At 37.8% G+C, this 19,593-nt stretch overlaps 2 protein-coding genes and 1 pseudogene across 7 annotated transcripts in view; 2 read left to right on the forward strand and 1 right to left on the reverse strand.

Annotated features, from left to right (window-relative positions):
• LOC111337994 (receptor-type tyrosine-protein phosphatase S-like) overlaps window positions 1-19,593 on the forward strand; it is a 41,926-nt gene that overhangs the window by 11,667 nt on the left and 10,666 nt on the right. For 2 of the 3 annotated variants that reach the window (XM_088738047.1, XM_088738046.1), the window contains exons 9-22: window positions 756-1,034; window positions 1,713-1,988; window positions 2,515-2,790; window positions 3,425-3,700; window positions 4,428-4,703; window positions 5,239-5,514; window positions 6,223-6,486; window positions 6,833-7,108; window positions 8,198-8,485; window positions 9,006-9,320; window positions 9,709-9,776; window positions 10,385-10,619; window positions 18,989-19,056; window positions 19,260-19,494. In XM_088738047.1, coding sequence (XP_088594173.1) covers window positions 756-1,034; window positions 1,713-1,988; window positions 2,515-2,790; window positions 3,425-3,700; window positions 4,428-4,703; window positions 5,239-5,514; window positions 6,223-6,486; window positions 6,833-7,108; window positions 8,198-8,485; window positions 9,006-9,320; window positions 9,709-9,776; window positions 10,385-10,619; window positions 18,989-19,056; window positions 19,260-19,494 — 3,408 coding nt within the window. The remainder of the gene's footprint in view (window positions 1-755; window positions 1,035-1,712; window positions 1,989-2,514; window positions 2,791-3,424; window positions 3,701-4,427; window positions 4,704-5,238; window positions 5,515-6,222; window positions 6,487-6,832; window positions 7,109-8,197; window positions 8,486-9,005; window positions 9,321-9,708; window positions 9,777-10,384; window positions 10,620-18,988; window positions 19,057-19,259; window positions 19,495-19,593) is intronic. The other variant, XM_088738048.1, reaches the window with a different exon arrangement.
• Window positions 10,646-16,865, forward strand: LOC148720662 (uncharacterized). 3 transcript variants are annotated; one of them, XM_088738051.1, is made up of 6 exons: window positions 10,650-11,818; window positions 12,148-12,594; window positions 12,747-12,970; window positions 13,944-14,160; window positions 14,439-14,611; window positions 15,116-15,281. In XM_088738051.1, the coding sequence occupies exons 1-6, from the start codon at window positions 11,441-11,443 to the stop codon at window positions 15,129-15,131; spliced, it is 1,455 nt and encodes a 484-aa protein (XP_088594177.1). In that variant the 5' UTR covers window positions 10,650-11,440; the 3' UTR covers window positions 15,132-15,281. The 3 variants fall into 3 exon arrangements, with proteins under 3 accessions (XP_088594178.1, XP_088594177.1, XP_088594176.1); XM_088738050.1 differs by lacking the exons at window positions 10,650-11,818; window positions 12,148-12,594; window positions 12,747-12,970 and adding exons at window positions 15,676-15,824; window positions 16,066-16,257; window positions 16,562-16,865 and having other exon boundaries at window positions 13,351-14,160; window positions 14,439-14,874; window positions 15,116-15,287; XM_088738052.1 differs by lacking the exons at window positions 13,944-14,160; window positions 14,439-14,611; window positions 15,116-15,281 and adding an exon at window positions 13,256-13,715 and having other exon boundaries at window positions 10,646-11,818.
• On the reverse strand, window positions 16,524-18,266 carry LOC111337984 (uncharacterized; annotated as a pseudogene). The gene is made up of 3 exons (XR_015993059.1): window positions 17,927-18,266; window positions 17,591-17,836; window positions 16,524-17,192 (listed from the first exon to the last, which is right to left on the reverse strand). The product of XR_015993059.1 is annotated as an uncharacterized LOC111337984 (transcript).

The raw sequence follows: 19,593 nt of genomic DNA on the forward strand, positions 1-19,593 counted from the left end.
TTACAATGTAATCGAATTGAATTCTCTTGAGTGCGAGAGAAGGATCTTGGCAATTTGAATTTGTTGAAATTCAGTGTTTCAGTTGATTTTCTTAAGCAAAATATTTCGATATTGTAATTTGACTCGAATGTTTCGTTTTCTAGTGTTATTGTTTCGATTAAATGTGCTAATCCGCGTTAATGTAGCAAAGGCTAATTGAATTAATTGCTTTCTAGGTATAAGCTCGTCTATTTTTACCGACATATGCTCCGAAAATTACTTAAACTTTAAGCTTATTTGACGTACATGTACCTGTTAAAAACTCATTATGACCCGAAAGTATTCCGACTGTTTATAAACTATTTACCGATATACTTACTCCTGGTCTTATTCATGTTTTACGTGGAGAATTTGCCTCGATGGGAAGTGACTGGTTTCTGTATTTACGTTAGTGTTTTAAAACATTGATATTTCGTGGCTAGGTTGTTCTTAAGAAACGATATCGCAACATACATCCTAAATTTAAGGATGTTTATGCAAGTTTTTTTCTTAAGTTATACAGCCTTCTCTATAAAGAACTTCCTTTTGTAGTAGCACTTATGTTCTTTCACGGAAAGAATGAGGAAAGATCAGTCAGTTTTATATCAGCCTAAGTGGCGGCAAGGATATGCTGTTTAAGAAGCAAACCGCAAGTGGTCACACGTTATTTTTTAGCTGTGTTATATTTATGCTTTTGTGTACGATTTTTGCCAACTAAAGTATTTTTGAAATTGCAGATCAAACTAAGATCGTTTCTCATCCTCAAGCGATTGTGACAGAAGAAGAGGGAAATAATTTAACTTTATTTTGTAATGCCACTGCAAACCCACCAGCGAACATATCATGGACCAAAGATGGTTCTCTTATAAACAATAATTCCAGGATAAACTTTTCAGACGATAATAAGCGCTTGAATATACGAAATGTAAACAGAAAAGACAAGGGGAGTTACCGATGTGTGGCGAACAACAGCCTTGGAAGTGATACCTCAAACGTTTCTACTGTTGATATCCAATGTGAGTTCTCATCTTTACACCCTACTGTTAAGGACACTCTATTCTCTTTGAAATGTATTTTGAATAGTATTCTGATTCAAGGCCTCCACTTATTACAGCCCTCTACCCAATACACACTTCTTTGTTTTCGCCATGGTCAACTTTTGTCGTAACTCTTGTCTAATAATCATAGCCCCTGAATGATATCCGCTCATACACGCAGCAGCACACCTTCTATCATACAATTTTATTTTAACATAACAGGGTTGTACAGTCATTTATGCATTTCTATGCAGACTTTTTTTGTTATTTATTTACCCTTTGCTAACCAGATAGTTCTAAAAATTTCAGATAAACCTGATACTACTACTCATCCTAAAAGTAAGGGAAGGAAGAAACTTGACTTGTACTTGTAGTGCTACTGAAAATCCAGTACCATTCACACTAGCAAACATATTTGATTAAACCATATCTACCTGAGGGAAAATCAGGAACAGAGAACTAAAAATCTAAATTTTTCATAGGTTTTTAAGTCGTTACTAATGTTTATTTTTAATGTGCTTTATCTTAAGTCGACAAACATCGGTTTAAGCAGCTTCCCGGAAGCAAACAGTTTTAAATCACGTTGAAGAAAATATCTTTAAATTTTGTTTAAGCTTTGGTTTGAGTGAGGTAAAAGAAGGTTTTTTTTACTTACAGATCGACCTGTGATAGTTATTCAACCGCAGAATGTTACGGAACCAGAAGGGAAGAATGTGACATTAACTTGTAATGCTACTGGAAATCCAGAGCCAGAGCTGTCATGGTTCAGTGATGAACATCTCGTGAAAAGCGGCAACAGGATTAGTTTGTCAGCAGGCAACCAGTCACTGATTATAGCGAATATGAACAGAACAGATAGCGGAGAATATCTGTGTGTCGCCCATAATAAAGTTGGAAACGCTTCCTCGAAAGTTGCCATATTAAATGTTCAATGTAAGTGAGTACTACACTTAACAAAAGTAGAAGCTTTGACTGTGCTCTGTTCTGTTGTAAAGCACCGAGGAAGCGGTTAGAGCGCGAGAAAAGTATAGGAAGAAACACGGGACGTTATCGAGTGTTTCTCCCCATTTCTTGAGTGCTCAGACCGCTTCTCAATTCAGTTTGCCATAAGGACGGCCGATTTCATTTCTGTGGCTTGCTTCACTGCGATGACTGCAGATCACTATGATCAGCTAGTTTAGATGAGCCTCAGCATGATTGCAATCGCTCTGAAATCGTCATGATTTGTATGAATTTCAACAGTTATGCCAGTTTGGATATAACTTCAAGTTTGATTCCTGTTTTATTGTACTTAGTTTTTGAGCACGTAATTATACACTACTATACGAGTGTTAGCTGTGTTTCATTTTTGTTACGGTTTTTTTTATCGGAATAACTAACTAAGCACCATTTTTTCAGAGATACTGAGTAAATAGAGCTCTAGACTAAAATTCACATCCGTCTGTTCATTTCATTTCAGATCGACCGGAAATCATCACCGATCCCTCTGATGACTCGGTGAAAGAAGGAAAAAGCACGACATTCTATTGTAACGCGACTGGAAATCCATTACCAGAAATATCGTGGGAAAAAAATGGAAATCCTATCGGAAATAATTCCAAGATCAGTTATTCAGCAGAAAGCAAAGAGTTGAAAATAATAAATGTGAAAAGGACTGACAGAGGAACATACCGATGTGTGGCTGTCAATAGAATTGGTAATGCCACCTCACGTAATGCCACGTTAGTTGTGAAATGTAAGTATTAAAAGCATTTATAATGATATAATAATAATAATAATAATAATAATAACAATAATCTATCATTTATTCATTGAAAATCAAAAAATCAGTAAAAATACAGGATAACAAACAAAATTAAGACAAATTAAGGTATAATAATGAATAAAAATGATTTTATTATTATTTAATGAGGGAACTCAACTCGCCAAGGCGGTTTTCCGTGGTGCCCAGTGACGTATTTCATAAATTGTTCAAACTTCTTCAGTAGAAAGTCAGCTGGAAAGTCTGGAGAACTGTTTTATTGGTGTAGATTTTTTAATTGCTATACTGACTGCATATACTGGACTGTCTATTTCAAACTGTAGTTCAGCTCTATGCTAATACCCATCAACACCAGCAAAACATATTTAATGAAACCAAATCTACCCGAGTGAAAATCAGAAACAGAGAAGTAAAAAGCTAAACTATCCCATAATAAGGTTTCCAAGCCGTTATTAAATTGTTTTCAATGTGCTTGATTTTAAGGCGACAAACATCGGTATAAGTAGTTTCCCGGAAGCAAACAGTTTTATACCTGAACAAAACATCATTTAAACATCTTTAAGCTCTGGTTTGAGTGGGGTGCAATTTTTTTTTTTCGATATTGCAGATCGACCTGAGATAGTTACTGAACCGCAGAATGTAACGAAAACAGAAGGGAACAATGTGACTTTAACTTGTAATGCTACTGGAAATCCAGAGCCAAAGCTGTCATGGTTCAATGATGAACATCCGGTTAAAAGCAACAACAGGATTAGTTTGTCAGCAGGCAACCAGTCGCTGATGATAGCGAATGTGAACAGAACAGATAGCGGAAAATACCTGTGTGTCGCCCATAATGAAGTTGGAAATGCTTCCTCGAAAGTTGCCATATTAAATGTACAACGTAAGTGAAGTGCTATGCTATGTATTTAGTGACTGAGTTTGGTCGGGCCGGACGGGAAAATATTTGGCTCAAGGCGGACATGACATACAGACTGAGCAGAGCGAGGTCTATGCCTTAAGACCGAGAGCAAAATATTTTCCCTTCCGGCCCGATCAAACTCAGTTCACTATTTATCGTATGACCACTAAGGGATAACAAATTTCAACCTACCTAAGACACGACAGAAGGGAAAAAGCAGCCACACAAGCCAATAAAATCAAGAATTGTAACTTTTCTTTTATTTTTTCGAGTGAGAACAAGAAAATCCCAATTCCTTAAAATAACGCCACCTTTTTTTCTCATTTGTGTTTTCTTTTATGTTTTTGCAACAAAGCGATTTGAGGGTAGCAGGCCGGATCGCTTTTTCCAGACCAGCTCACGTCAACCCGTCCGGCCCTAAACACGCCAGCTTTCACTATGGTTTTCTATGAGATTGTGCGAGCGGGGCTGGATGGGTCATATGATAAATATAGTTATTTGCTGGTTGCAGAGCTTAGGCGAAACCTTCATTAATCTTTTTGTGTCGTTTTAGTCATCGTACACAGGTCCGCTTCAAAAGCCGGACGTATTTCATTGGAAAAGTTGAATTCTTTTCAAAATAACTAACAAAGTATTTTTAATCTTCAGAGATACTGAGTAATTAGAGCGCTAGGCTAAAATTTATATCGGTCTGTTCATTTCATTTCAGATCAACCGGAAATTACCACCGATCCCTCTGATGACGTGGTAAAAGAAGGAAAAAACACGACATTATATTGTAACGCAACTGGAAATCCATTGCCAGAAATATCGTGGGAAAAAAATGGAAATCCTATCGGCAATAATTCCAGGATCAGTTCTTCAGCAGAAAGTAAAGAGTTAAAAATAATAAATGTGTACAGGACAGACAGTGGAACATACCGGTGTATGGCTGTCAATAGAATTGGTAATGCCACCTCACGTAATGCCACGTTAGTTGTGAAATGTAAGTATTAAAAACGATAGCAATCATAATTATAATAATAATAATTATAATCATGATAGTAATTGTAATATTTAATGAGAGAACTTTACTCGCCAAGGCGGTTTTCAGTGGGGCTCAGTGACATATTTCATGAATTGTTCAAACTTCCTCAGAAGAAAGTCAGCTGGAAAGTCTGGAAAACTGTTCTGTTGGTCTAGATTTTCTAATTGCTTTACCGACTGGATAGACTAGACTGTCTATTTCCACATGTAGTTCAGTCCCATGCTAATACCTATTTACACCAGCAATACATATATAATAAAATTAAATTTACCTGTGTGAAAATCAGAAACAGATAACTAAAAACATAAACTTTTCATAGGTTCCCAAGTCGTTATTAACGTCTATTTTCAATGTGCTTAATTTTAAGTTTACAAAGATCGGTATAAGCTTCACGGAAGCAAACAGTTTTAAATCACGCTGAAAAAAAGATCTCTAAGACACGTTTAAGCCTTGGTTTGAGTGAGGTACAAGAAGGTTTTTTTGAATATTACAGATCGATCTGAGATAGTTACTGAACCGCAGAATGTTACGGAAACAGAAGGGAAGACTGTGACATTAACTTGTAATGCTACTGGAAATCCAGAGCCAGAGCTGTCATGGTTCAATGATGAACATCCGGTTAAAAGCAACAACAGGATTAGTTTGTCAGCAGGCAACCAGTCGCTGATGATAGCGAATGTGAACAGAACAGATAGCGGAAAATACCTGTGTGTCGCCCACAATGAAGTTGGAAACGCTTCCTCCAAAGTTGCCGTATTAAATGTACAATGTAAGTGAAGTGCTATGCTTGTACCTAGTGACTTAGTTTGGTCGGGCCGGGCGGAAAAATATTTGGCTCAAGGCGGACATGACATACGAACTGAGCACAGCAAGGTCCATGTCTTATGACCGAGAGCCAAGTATTTTTCCATCTGGCCCGACCAAACTCAGTCAATAAGTATTTATCGTATGACCACTAAGTGTTAAAAAATTTCAACCTAAATAGGGTGCGATAGGGAGACACACGCAGCCACACAAGCTAATAAAGTCAGGAATTGTAACTTTTCCTGTATTTTTCGAGTAAGAACAAGAAACTCTAAATTCCTTGAAAAACGCGACTTTTTTTTCTCATTTGTATTTTCCTTTCAGTTTTTGCAACAAAGCGATGTGAGGGCAGCAGGGCCGGACGGCTTTTTCCGGACCGGCTCACGTTGACCCGTCCGACCCTTAACACGTCAGCCTTCACTATGGTTTTATATTGACGGGTCTTATGATAAATGTAGTTATTTGTTGGTAGTAGAGCTAAGACCAAACCCTCATTTATCTTTCTGTGTCTTTTCTATTAGTGTACACAGGTCCGCTTCAAAAGCCAGACGTATTTCATTGGAAAGTTGGATCCTTTTCAAAATAACTAACGAAGTATCCGGCATTTTTTCAGAGATACTGAGTAAATAGGCACTAGGCTAAGATTTATATCCGTCTTTTCATTTAATTTCAGATCAACCGGAAATTATTACCGATCCCTCTGATAACGTGGTGAAAGAAGGAAAAAACACGACATTATATTGTAACGCAACTGGAAATCCATTGCCAGAAATATCGTGGGAAAAAAATGGAAATCCTATCGGCAATAGTTCCAAGACCAGTCATTCAGAGTTGAAAATAATGAATGTGTACAGGACAGACAGTGGAAAATACCGATGTGTGGCTCTCAATGGAATTGGTAGTGCCATCTCACGTAATGCTACATTATTTGTAGAATGTAAGTAATAACAACAACAACAAAAATAAAAATAACATTTAATGAGGAAACCCAACTCTTCAAGGAGGTTTTCAGTGGGGCCTAGTGAAGTACTTAGTGGATTGTTTTAACTTCTCCAATAGAAAGTCAGCTATACAGTCTATAAAACTGTCCCTTTGGTGTAGATTTTCTACTTGCTCCACCGATATCCTATATTGTGAACAGTGACAACCCTCATATTTTCGCCTTTAAAAAGTGTGGGTGCTTCTTGCAAAGTAAGATTTATAAAATTTGTAGTTAATATGCTAATGTTTTTTGCTATATGGTTGCTGGTATCCCAATAGAACGTGTCTTTTTATAATTATAGACCAAAGTAAGATCACTACTCATCCTAGTAATGAAACAAAAAGAGAGGGAGAAAACGTTACGTTACACTGCAATGCTACTGGATATCCTCCCCCTGCTCTATCATGGACGAAAGATGGGTCTGACATAAGTAACAGCTCCAGGATCAGCTTTTCAGCAGACGAAGAGCAGTTGGCAATAACCAATACCAGCCGAGTAGACAGCGGAGTATACCGATGTGTGGCGTCTAACCGTCTTGGAAATGATACATCTGGTGCTGCTTTTGTAGATGTCCAGTGTAAGTGCTGCGGAACGTTCATGAGAAAACGAGTTATTTGGGTTATTAACAAGGCTCGATAGTCCAAAAAAAAAAAAAAAGAAGAATCCTTAATGGTTTGGTCCAACCGGTGTATGAATCCCGCATCCTTTTCCTAGTCAGTTGTTTAAACGGTCGCTTTGCAGCTCTGAATCCCAGATAAATTTAATTAGGGTTGCCAGTTTTGCACAGTTTTGCTAAATATAATTTCCCGGGTTGCGACACCCATGATTTAATTCATCTGTTGGGAGGAAGAATTACGTCAAGCAGCAAACATGACTGCTGCAGATGGTCACAATTCGCTCGACTTGTCAAATTAAAGACGAAAGGAAAACAGTGAAAAGTTAAAAAAAATTGAGACGAGGGAGAAAAATAAGAAAGGCTTTGGAACAGCACAGCTATGCAGCTATTGACGCGTGAGAAGGGCAAAGCATGGGCTATGACCGTTACTCTGTTTGAGGATTGACATATCTTTAAAGTTCACTAAATTTGTACGGTTTGGTCTACTTGTACATTTCTGGTGGGAAATGATGTGCAAAATACTAAAATCTTTTTGCATGGAAACATGTCTAATAATATACATGAAAAAATTTCTCAGTTCTGATTGGTTAAGATAAATGCAGTTTTCAGTTAATTCAGTGCAGAAGAGAGTTAATTCAGTGCAGAAGAGAGTTAATCCAGTGCAAAGAAAGAAACTAACCAGACATTCTGATTGGTCAGAATGATTGGTCAGTGTCAATGTCAAGGTCAATGTCAAGGTCAACGTCACTTGTAGGGTTTGAATAAATTAATTTTGCACGTGATGCGCGCGCTTTTCTTCTAGGTAGTTATGAGAAGCTACCTCGTATTTTTTCATGTATATTATTAATAGATAATCACATGATTTTCTCGTGCAATTTGGAATAAATAAGCACTTGTAAATTTTTTCAAAGACCACAAATTGCACTCGCCCTACGGGCTCATGCAATTTTGTTAGTCTGTGAAAAAATTTACTCGTGCTTATTTATTCGAAATTGCACTCGAAATCATGTGAATACCTATAATAATTGTCGCGTATGTTTTTTTTTTTAGTTGCACCTGGAATCTCCATACCTCCGAGGAATGTCACAGTAGTAAAAGGAGAACATGTGACTTTTACTTGTTCAGTGGTGGGGAACCCGACACCCAGTGTTATTTGGACAAAGAATGGAGAAGACCTGAATGTAACAGCAAACAGTCGATTAAAATTGTCGTCTAGGAACCGTAATCGCAGTTTAGAAATTGCAGAAGTTGACCTCTCAGACTCAGGGCAATACATATGTGTGGCTAATAACAGCCAGGGTAAATTATCCTCATCTGCAGCTACCCTCACAGTACAGTGTAAGTAATATCCTTTAAATGTTTTCAGATATTATTCATTGTATACTAATAAGCCCTTGAGTGCAGTAGTATATTTTGATAACTTGGTTTTATCAACTAAGTTGATAATGCAAATTGGCCTCCCAAAAGAGTTTAAAAGCTGATGTTTCGAGCATTACGAGGGGCTAATTTGACAAAACCAAATTACCTTGTTTCTTCCATCGACGCAGCATCACAGTTTCTTTGGAAACTAACCCCCTTCATTCATTATATCATCATACCTTTGTTACAGTGTGAATCGGCTGTGAGCCTTTGTAAGATATCAGAGCAGACGTTGCCAAAAAGACTTTTGATAGTAGCACTAGTTTTATGTCTGAAGTCGTTTTATTTTACTTCATCAGAATTGTTAAAGGCGCCAATTAAATCTCTCTTTTACTTGCTCTCCATAATCTGTCCTCGTTATTAGGGGTGAAAAAAACTCTCGACTGGTAATCATTAACGATAGTCCAACTTTCTTGTTTTTATTTTGTTCTTCCTACAGATGTACCAGACCCACCAAAGGATGTCGAAGTGATCTCAAGAGGATCACGGGAAGTAAATATCTCCTGGACGGCTGGGTTTGACGGAAACAGTGCCATCCAGAACTACACAGTGAAAATCAGTGAAGATGAGCAGACTTTCAAAGATGCCATATGTCAAGGAACACTCATAGACAGTGCTTGTGTGATTTACTCCACGAGAGTTTCTATTAAAAAGCTGTTTCCTTGGACAAAATATTACCTCAAGGTGTTCGCCAGGAACGTTATTGGTGCTAGTAGCCACAGCTCCGTTGTAAATGTTACCACCAATGAAGAAGGTGCTTTTTTATATTTTGATTTCTCTTTCATTTAAAAAATTTTAAGTTGTACCTGTATTTTGTCACGGCAACGATAGCTCAAGAACTGATAAATTGATTAAGTAAGGTGTTAAGCTAAATAATATCTTGTCTTACATGTGTTTTGTGTTATTTGCTTGTTTGTTTGTCTGTCTGTTTTGCAATGTGCCTATCTCTTTGTTTTTTAATCTGCTTCTAACTAAGTCTCCTGTTCCTTCTTTAGCCACTTCTTGCGTGCTTTACAATGGAACAAAGCACAGCCAAGGCTTCTCTCTTTGTTAAACAATTGTCCTTTGTATAAAAAACTATATAATACAATTGCATATTTTTTGTGACTTCCGTCGAGAAATGTTCAATCATTTTCTTACAGTGCCAAGTTCTGCTCCAGCTTTCAAGGTGACTGCCCTCAATTCTACGGCTGTAAAAGTTTCTTGGCAGGTATTAAACCCATTTCTCTTTGCATAACATTTATAAGAGTTTATTTTTCCGCCCACCACGTTTTGTATATTATAACATATAAAACGTTGTGATATTCTGTTAATTTTTAAGTGGAATAAACAGAAGAAGAAGCGAACTTTTAAACTGTTTATTCACCAACTTACTTGGTTTTTTTTTTAAGGAAGCACACGAGCGTATACTTGTGTACTGTATCCATTCCATTGACTGGCTGTAGCGGCCAAAGAAACGTATCTTTTCCATTATTTTGTTTTTATATTCTATATCTGCGAATGATTTGGGATGAGAGGATACAATACCAAGGAATATGTTGGATGTAGTATATTGACCAGATGCTTGTGTCAAAAAAATATATCAATGTTCATCATGGAATTAGTATCAATTACTCTATGGAAAGACAAGAAATTGAAAGGAGTTTGTGGAGCCTGGTCAAATTGCTGTACAAATGAAATATCAGTTGACCTTTTTTTTATACTGGGGTGAACTATTGCCTTCTTGTCCTATAAGTACTAATTTGATATATTTGTTGATTAATTTTTAACAATTCATGTGCTTCGTAAAACGGTATCATTTTTATCATTGCAATCTAGATGCTCTCTAACCAAGATGCCAGAGGCATTATAATGGGCTATTACATTCTGTACAAGAGGAAAATTGAGCCAGAGGCATCGTGGAGGAACAGAACTGTTAACAAGGCGAATACTACGTCTTTAGTACTGGCGTCTCTAGATGAATACACATCGTATCAGTTTGCCATACAGGCTTTCAACAGTAAGGGTATAAGTAATCGGAGTGAAATTGAGGAGACGAAGACAGATGAAGATGGTAAGTTGCTTAAACAGCTTCTAGTTGCTTAGTAGATTTCTGTCGACAAAATACTCAAAGCATAGTGGGCCAGTTGTTTGAGAAATTTCAAAACCGCATTCTAAACTATCTTCAATATAGCTGAACCTTTTATCTGAAGATTTTTCTGAACAGTGTCAAGAGGGCCAAAATTTACCCTGGAATTAATATTCAATTGATCCTATCAACCCTTTTATAGAGAATACCTGAGGCCCACTAATTGCGTAAAACCGCGATTTAGGCTAGACCGCGAGTAAAAACCGGCCCACTAAGTTACATAGTCACTTATCTGAACCAAAACGCAAAAATGTTACTCAACTAGTACTTTTAAAGAGTAACTCCGACAGTACCTAAACATGATTGCTTCAAAGTCTTCGGTTTTGCGCATTTGTTGCTCTTGTTTTTATTGTTTTTTTTTTTTTCTTAAAGTGTATATGACATGAAATTTTTTTTTTCTTTTCTGCTAGTTCGATATATATAACAAACGGTTCGAGAGTTAAAAATCGTTGAAAATAATTATAAACACATAGTTTTCGTTAAACTACGCGCTAAGTTGGCTTAAAATTTGTCCCCTCGAACGCGCGGCCAAAAGGTCACGTGAACTTAACCTGTGACGTCAGGTTGTTTGACTCTCATTAGACCACTTTCATAAATGGCTGCCGGATTAAAATTCTTCTGTTTGCATATAAATTTGCCAGGGTGGCCTCGTTCTCCAGTACAAAATTCAAAAGAATACATTATCTCAAGCGAGGCCACTCGGGCAAATTTAATATTAATCCGGCAGCCATTTATGAAAGTGGTCTATGGCGGAAAAGAAGAGGCCAGTACGGAAAGGTGGACGTTATTGTGTGGCTGGGGCGCCCAACGATAGAAGCTGTACGAATACCAGCTACACACCGGGTATTTCGATGCACCAGTTTCCTGTAAATCCAACAGTGAGAGCCCAATGGGTGAAATTCGTGCAGCGGCACCGAGTTGATTTCGGCGAACCTGTTGCCAAACATGCCTCGTTGTGTTCGGCTCACTTTGAGCAAAGTTGTTACGAGGGCAGCTTGGCATTTTCGCTGGACGGTATGACGCAAGTAAAACGGAACAAAGTTCTTATCAAGGGCTCTGTTCCAACAAGACATGCAGTTCTACCAGAAGGTCCTGAAGTTCTGACAGATCGCAAAAGGCGACAGGTAAGCGTTTTCTCGTGATCTCCGATCATTAACATTAACATGTGTAAGCTTTTGTGATGTAAATAACCTATTCTGTGGTGAGTTTATAAAATTTTTGGAAGCATTGTGTAAAATGTCCGTATCTAATTGCGGTTTTGCCGAGCTGAAAGCAAACTGAACTGCTAAAACCTATACCTTAGTGAATCATCATCATGTTCACTGGAGTTTTGAGTATTGATTTATACAAGCTTCGTGATCGTTTCGAATCCTATATATAATCTTAGCAAAAGCAAGGGTGTCTTGTGCTCGATATATTTTATCAACCAGGATATTTTATGTTTTTGCTGCAGCTAAGGCGTGATGCCTTTGCAGAGTTTCATGAGTTGGAGGCGAAGAAAAAGAAGGTTGATGAGGCCAGGGAAGAATCAATGAGTCACCCTGTAGATGATCATGATGATGACACAAATGAAGAGAATCCGTTCAACATCGCAACAGATGTGTGCATGAGCCCAATTGATGAAAGTTCCGCCAGCACCAATGCCTCAATTGCTACTGTTTCTGTTATCACTCCTTTCACTTCTCCAGTTGCCTTGACCTCCACCAACAATACCTGTGCTACGCCAGTCAATACAACACCTGTTTCTTTCACAACTCCATCCCCCAACATAACACCATTGCAAGGCAGCTCTTGTGTAGATTGTGTATATAAATCCAAATTAAAAAATCAGAAGAAGCAAACTATGCGTCTAAGGAGAATAGTAAAGGAACAGAAAAAGGAGATAAGAGAGCTCAAAAGTGTGAGTGCTAAACAAAACCTATTTATGCTTTCTTGTAGCTTTGTATAATGGCAAAAGAATATCCATATTGAACTTGATTCAAGTGTTCCTAGTGCTACTCACTCTCACTAGTACTGGATCATTTATTCCTTCTTGTTTGTTTGTTATTATAGAAAGTAATTGAAACAGCGTCTGAAGGGGAAATTGATATGCAGGAGGAAAGAGGGTCCAAAGATTTCTTTATCTGGTCAAGCACTGGGAGTGATACAGATATGGCAACAGAGAATGAGGATGGGGACTGGAAGTCACAGGCAGGAGGTTCCACAGAAGCTGAAGGTACTGATGATGATGAAGAGGAAGAGAATCTCTCAGAAGAAAGCATGGAAAAAGATATCAGGTGAGACTACTATTGTAGCTTTCATTGTAATTATACCACTTGCTTGAGTGGATTGAGGCACTTAGGGAGTTATGGGAAAGGACAAGGGGAAAATAGCCCTTTTTCCCATCCATAACTCCTCATGTTCATCAATTCACTCTCATATCCAATCTTCTCTCACCCTCAAAACATATAAGTAGCTACTGGGTTTGAGTCTGAGTTTATTGTTTGTTCCACTTGACAATAATTCATTATGTAACTTGAGTATATTATTGAAAGGACTCAGCCATGCCTTTTATTTTGCAGAGTTGATCCAGATACCCCTGAATATGATGAACCCAAGTTCATTACATATTTTACAGCATGCTCCCTCACCAAATCTACATATATGTGACATACATGTTACACATGTGTGCCACATATATGTGGCATATATGTGCAACGATTGAACTTATGTAACATATATGTCACATATATGTAGATTTGGTAAGGGTGCATTTGTGGTTCCCAGGTTCCACATATATGTTACATATATGTTACGTATATATGTCACATATATGTGATATATATGCAACATGAGTGCCAAATTCCTACATATGCCACATTTATGTTACACATATGTGGCATATATTTGACATATATGCCACATATATGTGGCATATATGCCACATATATGTGGCATACATATGTAACATATATATGTCACATATATGTAGATTTGGTAAGGGCTGCTTCATATTTTCACACTTTTCTGCTTCAAGTGTAAAGAAAGCAATCCTACAGCAAGGATGAAGCAAGATGGGACCATGGTTACTGTAACACAGAGCTGTTCAAAATGCCATGGTAACTACATCTGGAAATCCCAGCCTGCTGTTCTTGGAAAATATCCTGCTGGCAATATCTTGTTGAGCTTTGCAGTCTTGATGGCTGGAGCATCTATAAACAAGATATTGCTGGTTTTCCGCCACATGGGGCTCCATGTATTCTCTGCCAGTACCTATTTTAGGCACCAGAAGTCATTCCTAGTTCCAGTTGTTCTTCATCACTGGGAAACATACCAAGCCAATCTCATCAGCAAGATCAGAAAGTTAAAAAATGTTGCTTGGACGGGGGATGGATGGTTTGATTCAGTGGGGCACTCTGCCAAATATGGGGTCTACACAATGTTCTGCACCACAATCATGAAAATCGTCCACTTTGAATTAGTTCAGGTAAGTCAAGTTCTTTTTGGAAGAATAAATTATCATCAATTGTTACTAGAAATGTAAAAAATATTAATGGAATTGTATGATATTACTGCATTGCTTTATAGTATTATTACGATGCTATTTTCAGGGTATTCTAACTGGTAGTACATTCCCAGTTACTAGATTATTATTTATTATCAGTGGGAGTTATGTTTGTTTCAAACACGATTAACATGAACGTTACAATTATAATTGTAGTGAGTAACCTTTCATTCCCTTATATTTCTCCTTTTATTACTCAGGCAAATGAAACTGGTGGCAGCCAACAGACAGAACTCGAGGGGGCAAAGAGATGTTTTTCCTATTTGCAGCGTGTTGGTCTGACAATTGCTATTTTTGTGTCTGACCGGCACAGGGGCATAGCAAAGTGGATTCGAGAGAATTGTGTCAATACCAGGCATTACTATGATATTTGGCATGTGACAAGATCATTAACTAAGAAGTTATGGAGTTTAAGTAAAGAGAAAGGATGTGAAATAATCAAATATTGGATGAAAGGAATACGTAGACATATGTACTGGTGTGCGACTTCAACAAAAGCTGGCTTTGAGTCTCTTATCATTGCCAAATGGAATTCATTTATGCGCCATGTCAGTAATAAACATGTTAATCACCCAGATCCACTCTATCAACAATGTCATCATGGAGAACTTGAACCCAGAAAGTGGATAAGAGTTGGTGAGGAATTTTTTCGTTGCTTTTGATGATATACAGTATCAGTACCCATGTGGCTACCCTTCTCTCAATCCTCCTTGTCATATTCTTTGTGTGGAGTTAAATGACTGGATGATGACACTCTTGGGATAAAGTCTATCATTTGAAATTGGCAAATGAGCTCATACATACTTTACATCCTCTAATCTCAACAATGTACAATGTAGTGTGTCATTTTAAAATTGTTCAATAATACTTTTGGTAGGCACTGCAGCATATGACAAATTGAAATTGCTGTTGACAAAGAAGATCCTTCTGAATGACATAAAAAAACTCTCACCAGATGCCCAGACAAGTTGCCTAGAAGGCTTCCATGCCACCTTAAACAACTGGCATCCCAAGTTGATTTGTTACTCTTGGTTAGGTTCTATTTGCAGGTATGTGTATGTTGTATTACAGTGACTCTCACCTAAATATGTTGCATACAATATTTTATCCTTTTCCTTTTACACTCTGTAGATGTAGTATTCCTGGAAGTTTTATGGCCAAAGTAGTGTTTTGTATTGCAGTTTTAGCTAAAAACTGTCATTTTTCAAAATGAATGGGTATGTGACTGCTAAATGTTACACATGATCTATTGACCAGACATCATGCAACATGTCTACAATGTATGCAAGTACACAAAACAGTATTTTTTATCATTTATCACATTCCCATCCCCTTAATTCCTTTCCTTGGTTCTTTCCCTTGTGTTCCAACCATTATCAAACACAATCTCATTTTCAGATTTTCATGTGTTTGCTCATCTAAAGTAAAATCTTCTAGGCACGTACTGGCAAGCTTGCATTTTAATGAAAACCTCAGAAGAGAAACCCAAACATCAAGAGATGGAAAAGATTACATTCGGGTGACTTATCCAAAATTTAAACTGGGAGAAGAGGTTGTTAGAGAGGTGGCATCCCCACCTAGCTATGGTAATTATCGACCATTATTATTTTAAAAGTACAGTGGCTACACTGAACTAAGTGTAGGAAATGTTATGCTCTTTTGTTAAGTAGGAGTCAGATCACTCTTTTTACCATGATAAGTACTACTGACCAGCATCTTGTGTAAAAGACTCTGCTTCACCTTGTTTCCTTACACCTGATAAAACACTGTTGCACGTTTTTCAAATTACGTCGACATTTTATATGAATTGGGCTGTGATCTTTTCAGGGTATGTTGATACACTGAAGAATCTTCTCTTCACCTTGCCAAAGGCAGAAATGAAGAAAGTACATGAGAAGTATGCAGCAAGGGTACCAGAACCCCTCAACCGGCAGTTCCCAGACAGAGTAAATAAAGAGGATGCTGTAAAGTTTTACCAGGCAAGAAAGGCAATGAAGAAAACGTCACTATTTCCACCAGGTTAGTTTGCTTTGACTCTTCAAAGCTCATGAAGCTCAATGTTCAAATATGACAGAATGTTCTACCTACCAACTGTCATGCAACCTTGTCCTCAGGGTCTATCTTCTTCCCACCCACTTGAACTGGGGAAAAGATAGACCTTGGGAACAAGTTTGCCATCATGGTAATGCACAATCTGATTGTCTCCACGGAGGATATCTTCTACATGTTTTTTCCATGGTAAAAGCATGCGAAACAAACAAACAAACAAACAAACAAACTAAAAATGCACTAACATAATTAAATAAATTTATTTATTTTACAGAAGCAGAGCAGGCTAAAGTACAGATGTCTATCAGTGACAATACCCCAAGCAGCAGTCAACCCACTTCAAGACGACCTTACAATTGCTCAATATGCCAAAAACCATTGCGAAGTCACAAAAGCCCTTGCAAAAAATAACGTGACCAAACTTTTGTCACAGGAAGGTTTTCTGCGTAGTACAATTTTCCTTTTTACTTCAAATTTTCCATGCCTGCATTGTACTGTACTCATCAACTTACAATATTTGCATTGTACCTACAACAAGGTGAAATTTTAAATATAGTCAAACTAGTGTGCATGTAGAACCTACGCTGTTTCTGGTTCACAGTCCATACATTACCAAACAATAGAACAAGAAACAACCACCCATAACAATCAATTTGAAAATTGTTGTTTACCGAGACATAAAACACTGTATGTGAAATTAGTGTAGAAGAATCACGTCACAGTTTTGATGATGTGTACTATGTTACTCTTTGTCATGAGCAGCAGCAAAACCTCTGGTATTTTGTGACTGGTATTCTGTTCTGATATTATGGTAAACACAGGCTGGTAGTGGTCTTCTGTTATCCCAGCCCATGTAGCCACAAAGCCACCTCGTGGTCCATCGGTATGCAACAGCTCTAATGAACCTAGAGTAAAAGGACAATGAAAATTATATGGGAAGGTGTGTAAGAATGCCCTACATTACTACAGGACCCTGCCTTTCACCTCTCCATGACACACACATTCAAATAAAAAAATATTTATGTTTACGAATTGATAATGAACTGCAGAGCATTTCTCAAGCTTACATTTTCCGACAAGCTACTTTGCAAGCAATCTTATTAGTTCCTGTTTTATGTTAGGTGAGTGCACGAGATAAAAGTCCAAGTAAATGCCAAATCTAACTTGGTCAACTTTTATAGCTTGAGATGCCTTAATTTACCCTGATTTATCTGAAGCTTAATGCTTTATGCCCACCAAAGTGATTATGCTAGTTTAAACATTGTATGTTTTCATTTCTGTTTTTTACTAAAAACGTACTGACTCGTTTTCTGACATTCCACCTCGGCGACGGTAAGTCCCTCCATCTTGGTTTCTCAACAAGGGAGCCACTTGGAGAAGAACTGCGCGGTTCGTAATCGCATGGTAGTCCTCGTGTTGTGTGATGCATTTTATCCGTTCAATGGAACCATCAAAAACCATCTTTGCAGATGAATTTGTTACCTCTCTGCAACATCGAAACTCCAGGGAACCAACTAACATCCCGGTATTACATTGCTCGCAGCGACACCTGAAGAAGACAGCAAAAATGAATTGTTGTCGAACAAAGATTTGCTATAAGTATATATACAAGGAATTTTAAAGGACCAGTTTTACTAACCAGGAATCTACGTCTACAGTTCTCTCGTATCTAGCCTCCAGAGTTGACGGGGTAAGTCCATCAACATCGGTTTCTTCGCTCGAAACGCCAGTTTCTTCGTCGTTCTCGTCCGCGAGCGGCTCATCTTGATATGGAGCTATCACACCAGTGATAACTCCCCATTCCTCTTCAGAACTGTCGCTTATTCAACAATCCATACTCTCTATAGAGTCAGACGACTCAATACTCTCGGAATCGCTGGACATTTCGAAGCGTGAAACGATAGAATTAAGCGAGTAATCACAGCGTGTTACAAGGAAAACACTGATATTTGTTGACCTTGCCAATCAAAGGATCAAACAACCTGAAGTCACGAGTCTAATTCTCGCCCCAGTCTCCGGGAACAATTTTACACAAAAATTTGGCATGTTTCGGGGGCTAAAAATTGACCAAAAAATTTGTTTCATTCATTTTAAAATCTCAAACCGTTTCTTATACACATGGAACTAGCTATCAACGAAAAAAAAAATTTCGTGTCATATACACTTTAATTTGAGAATATGAATTGTGTCCCAGTATTTTGGAGATTCCTTTGGAAGCGATACCTCTCAAAAACGGAAAAATTGATAAACCGCGATACGTGTTAGGTTTTACAGCAATTTTCAACCAAGTGCCCAAGATTTCATTGGTTTTCCTTTACTTCGTTACGTGAGTGGTCCAGAAAATTCGCGTTACTTGGTCAACCAATCAGCTAAAACCAAACGCGCTTTATCCACTCACGTTATCCCGCGCTTCGTGCAGTTTTCTTGTTTTTATTGCGAGTTCTCATTGGCTCCCTGTTACATATTCCTTGCTGTGATTATCTATCGAGAGCGATTTAGGCTCTATATCTTGTCTAGTTTTGTTTTGTTTTACTCCTTTTGTTTGTTATTTGATTTTTTCCAATATTTCTTTCTCCTTTTTTCAACTCTACATTAAGCATTCTATATGCCTTAAGCTGTCTTAATTGCATTTAGAAGCAAGTACTACAAATGTATATTTCTGGGAACGTTAAATAAGAAATAATCAATTCTTTATTTACAGTGCCACGTGCTGCTCCAGCTTTCAAAGTGACTGTCCTCAGTTCAACGGCTGTAAACGTTTCTTGGCAGGTATTTAACCCACTTTTTTTACAATAGCATTTATTAGTGTTCCCTTCTCGTTCATTCCATTATCTACCGTTATCTTGCCGTGCAAGTGAAATATTGGTTAACCTGTTGTATTAGGTACAAGTTGATATCTTTATTTGTTGATTTTAATCCATTCTTATCCTTCATAAAACGGTATTTGAGCTAGTATTATTATTTCCATCTAGATCCTCACTAAACAAGATGCTAGAGGCGTCATTCTGGGTTACTACGTTCTATACAGGAGAGTAAGCGATCCGCAGGTCGACTGGGAGAACAGAACAGTTAACAGAGGGGAAACCACGTCTTTATTGGTGGCGTATCTAGAAAAATACGCATCATACCAGTTTGCCATACAGGCTTTCAACGGCAAGGGTGTCAGTGATTGGAGTGAAATTGAGGAAAGGAAGACAGATCAAGACGGTAACTTGCCTTTCAATTGTTAAGTAAATTTCTATAATTTTAAGTGCCTGCTTAATGTTCTGTTGCTTTTTGTTTTCCCGTCTGTCTCTCATCAAGTAG

The sequence above is a fragment of the Stylophora pistillata genome, chromosome 11 (assembly GCF_964205215.1).
Source record: "Stylophora pistillata chromosome 11, jaStyPist1.2, whole genome shotgun sequence".
Lineage (NCBI taxonomy): Eukaryota > Metazoa > Cnidaria > Anthozoa > Scleractinia > Pocilloporidae > Stylophora > Stylophora pistillata.

Excerpts from the sequence above, each read along its gene's own strand:
- LOC148720662 (XM_088738050.1), top strand. The coding sequence starts at position 13,738 with ATGAAGCAAGATGGGACCATGGTTACTGTAACACAGAGCTGTTCAAAA. Across the intron at positions 15,288-15,675 it reads TGGTTAGGTTCTATTTGCAG|GCACGTACTGGCAAGCTTGC; the intron begins GTATGTGTATGT and ends AAAATCTTCTAG. Across the intron at positions 15,825-16,065 it reads GGCATCCCCACCTAGCTATG|GGTATGTTGATACACTGAAG; the intron begins GTAATTATCGAC and ends TGATCTTTTCAG.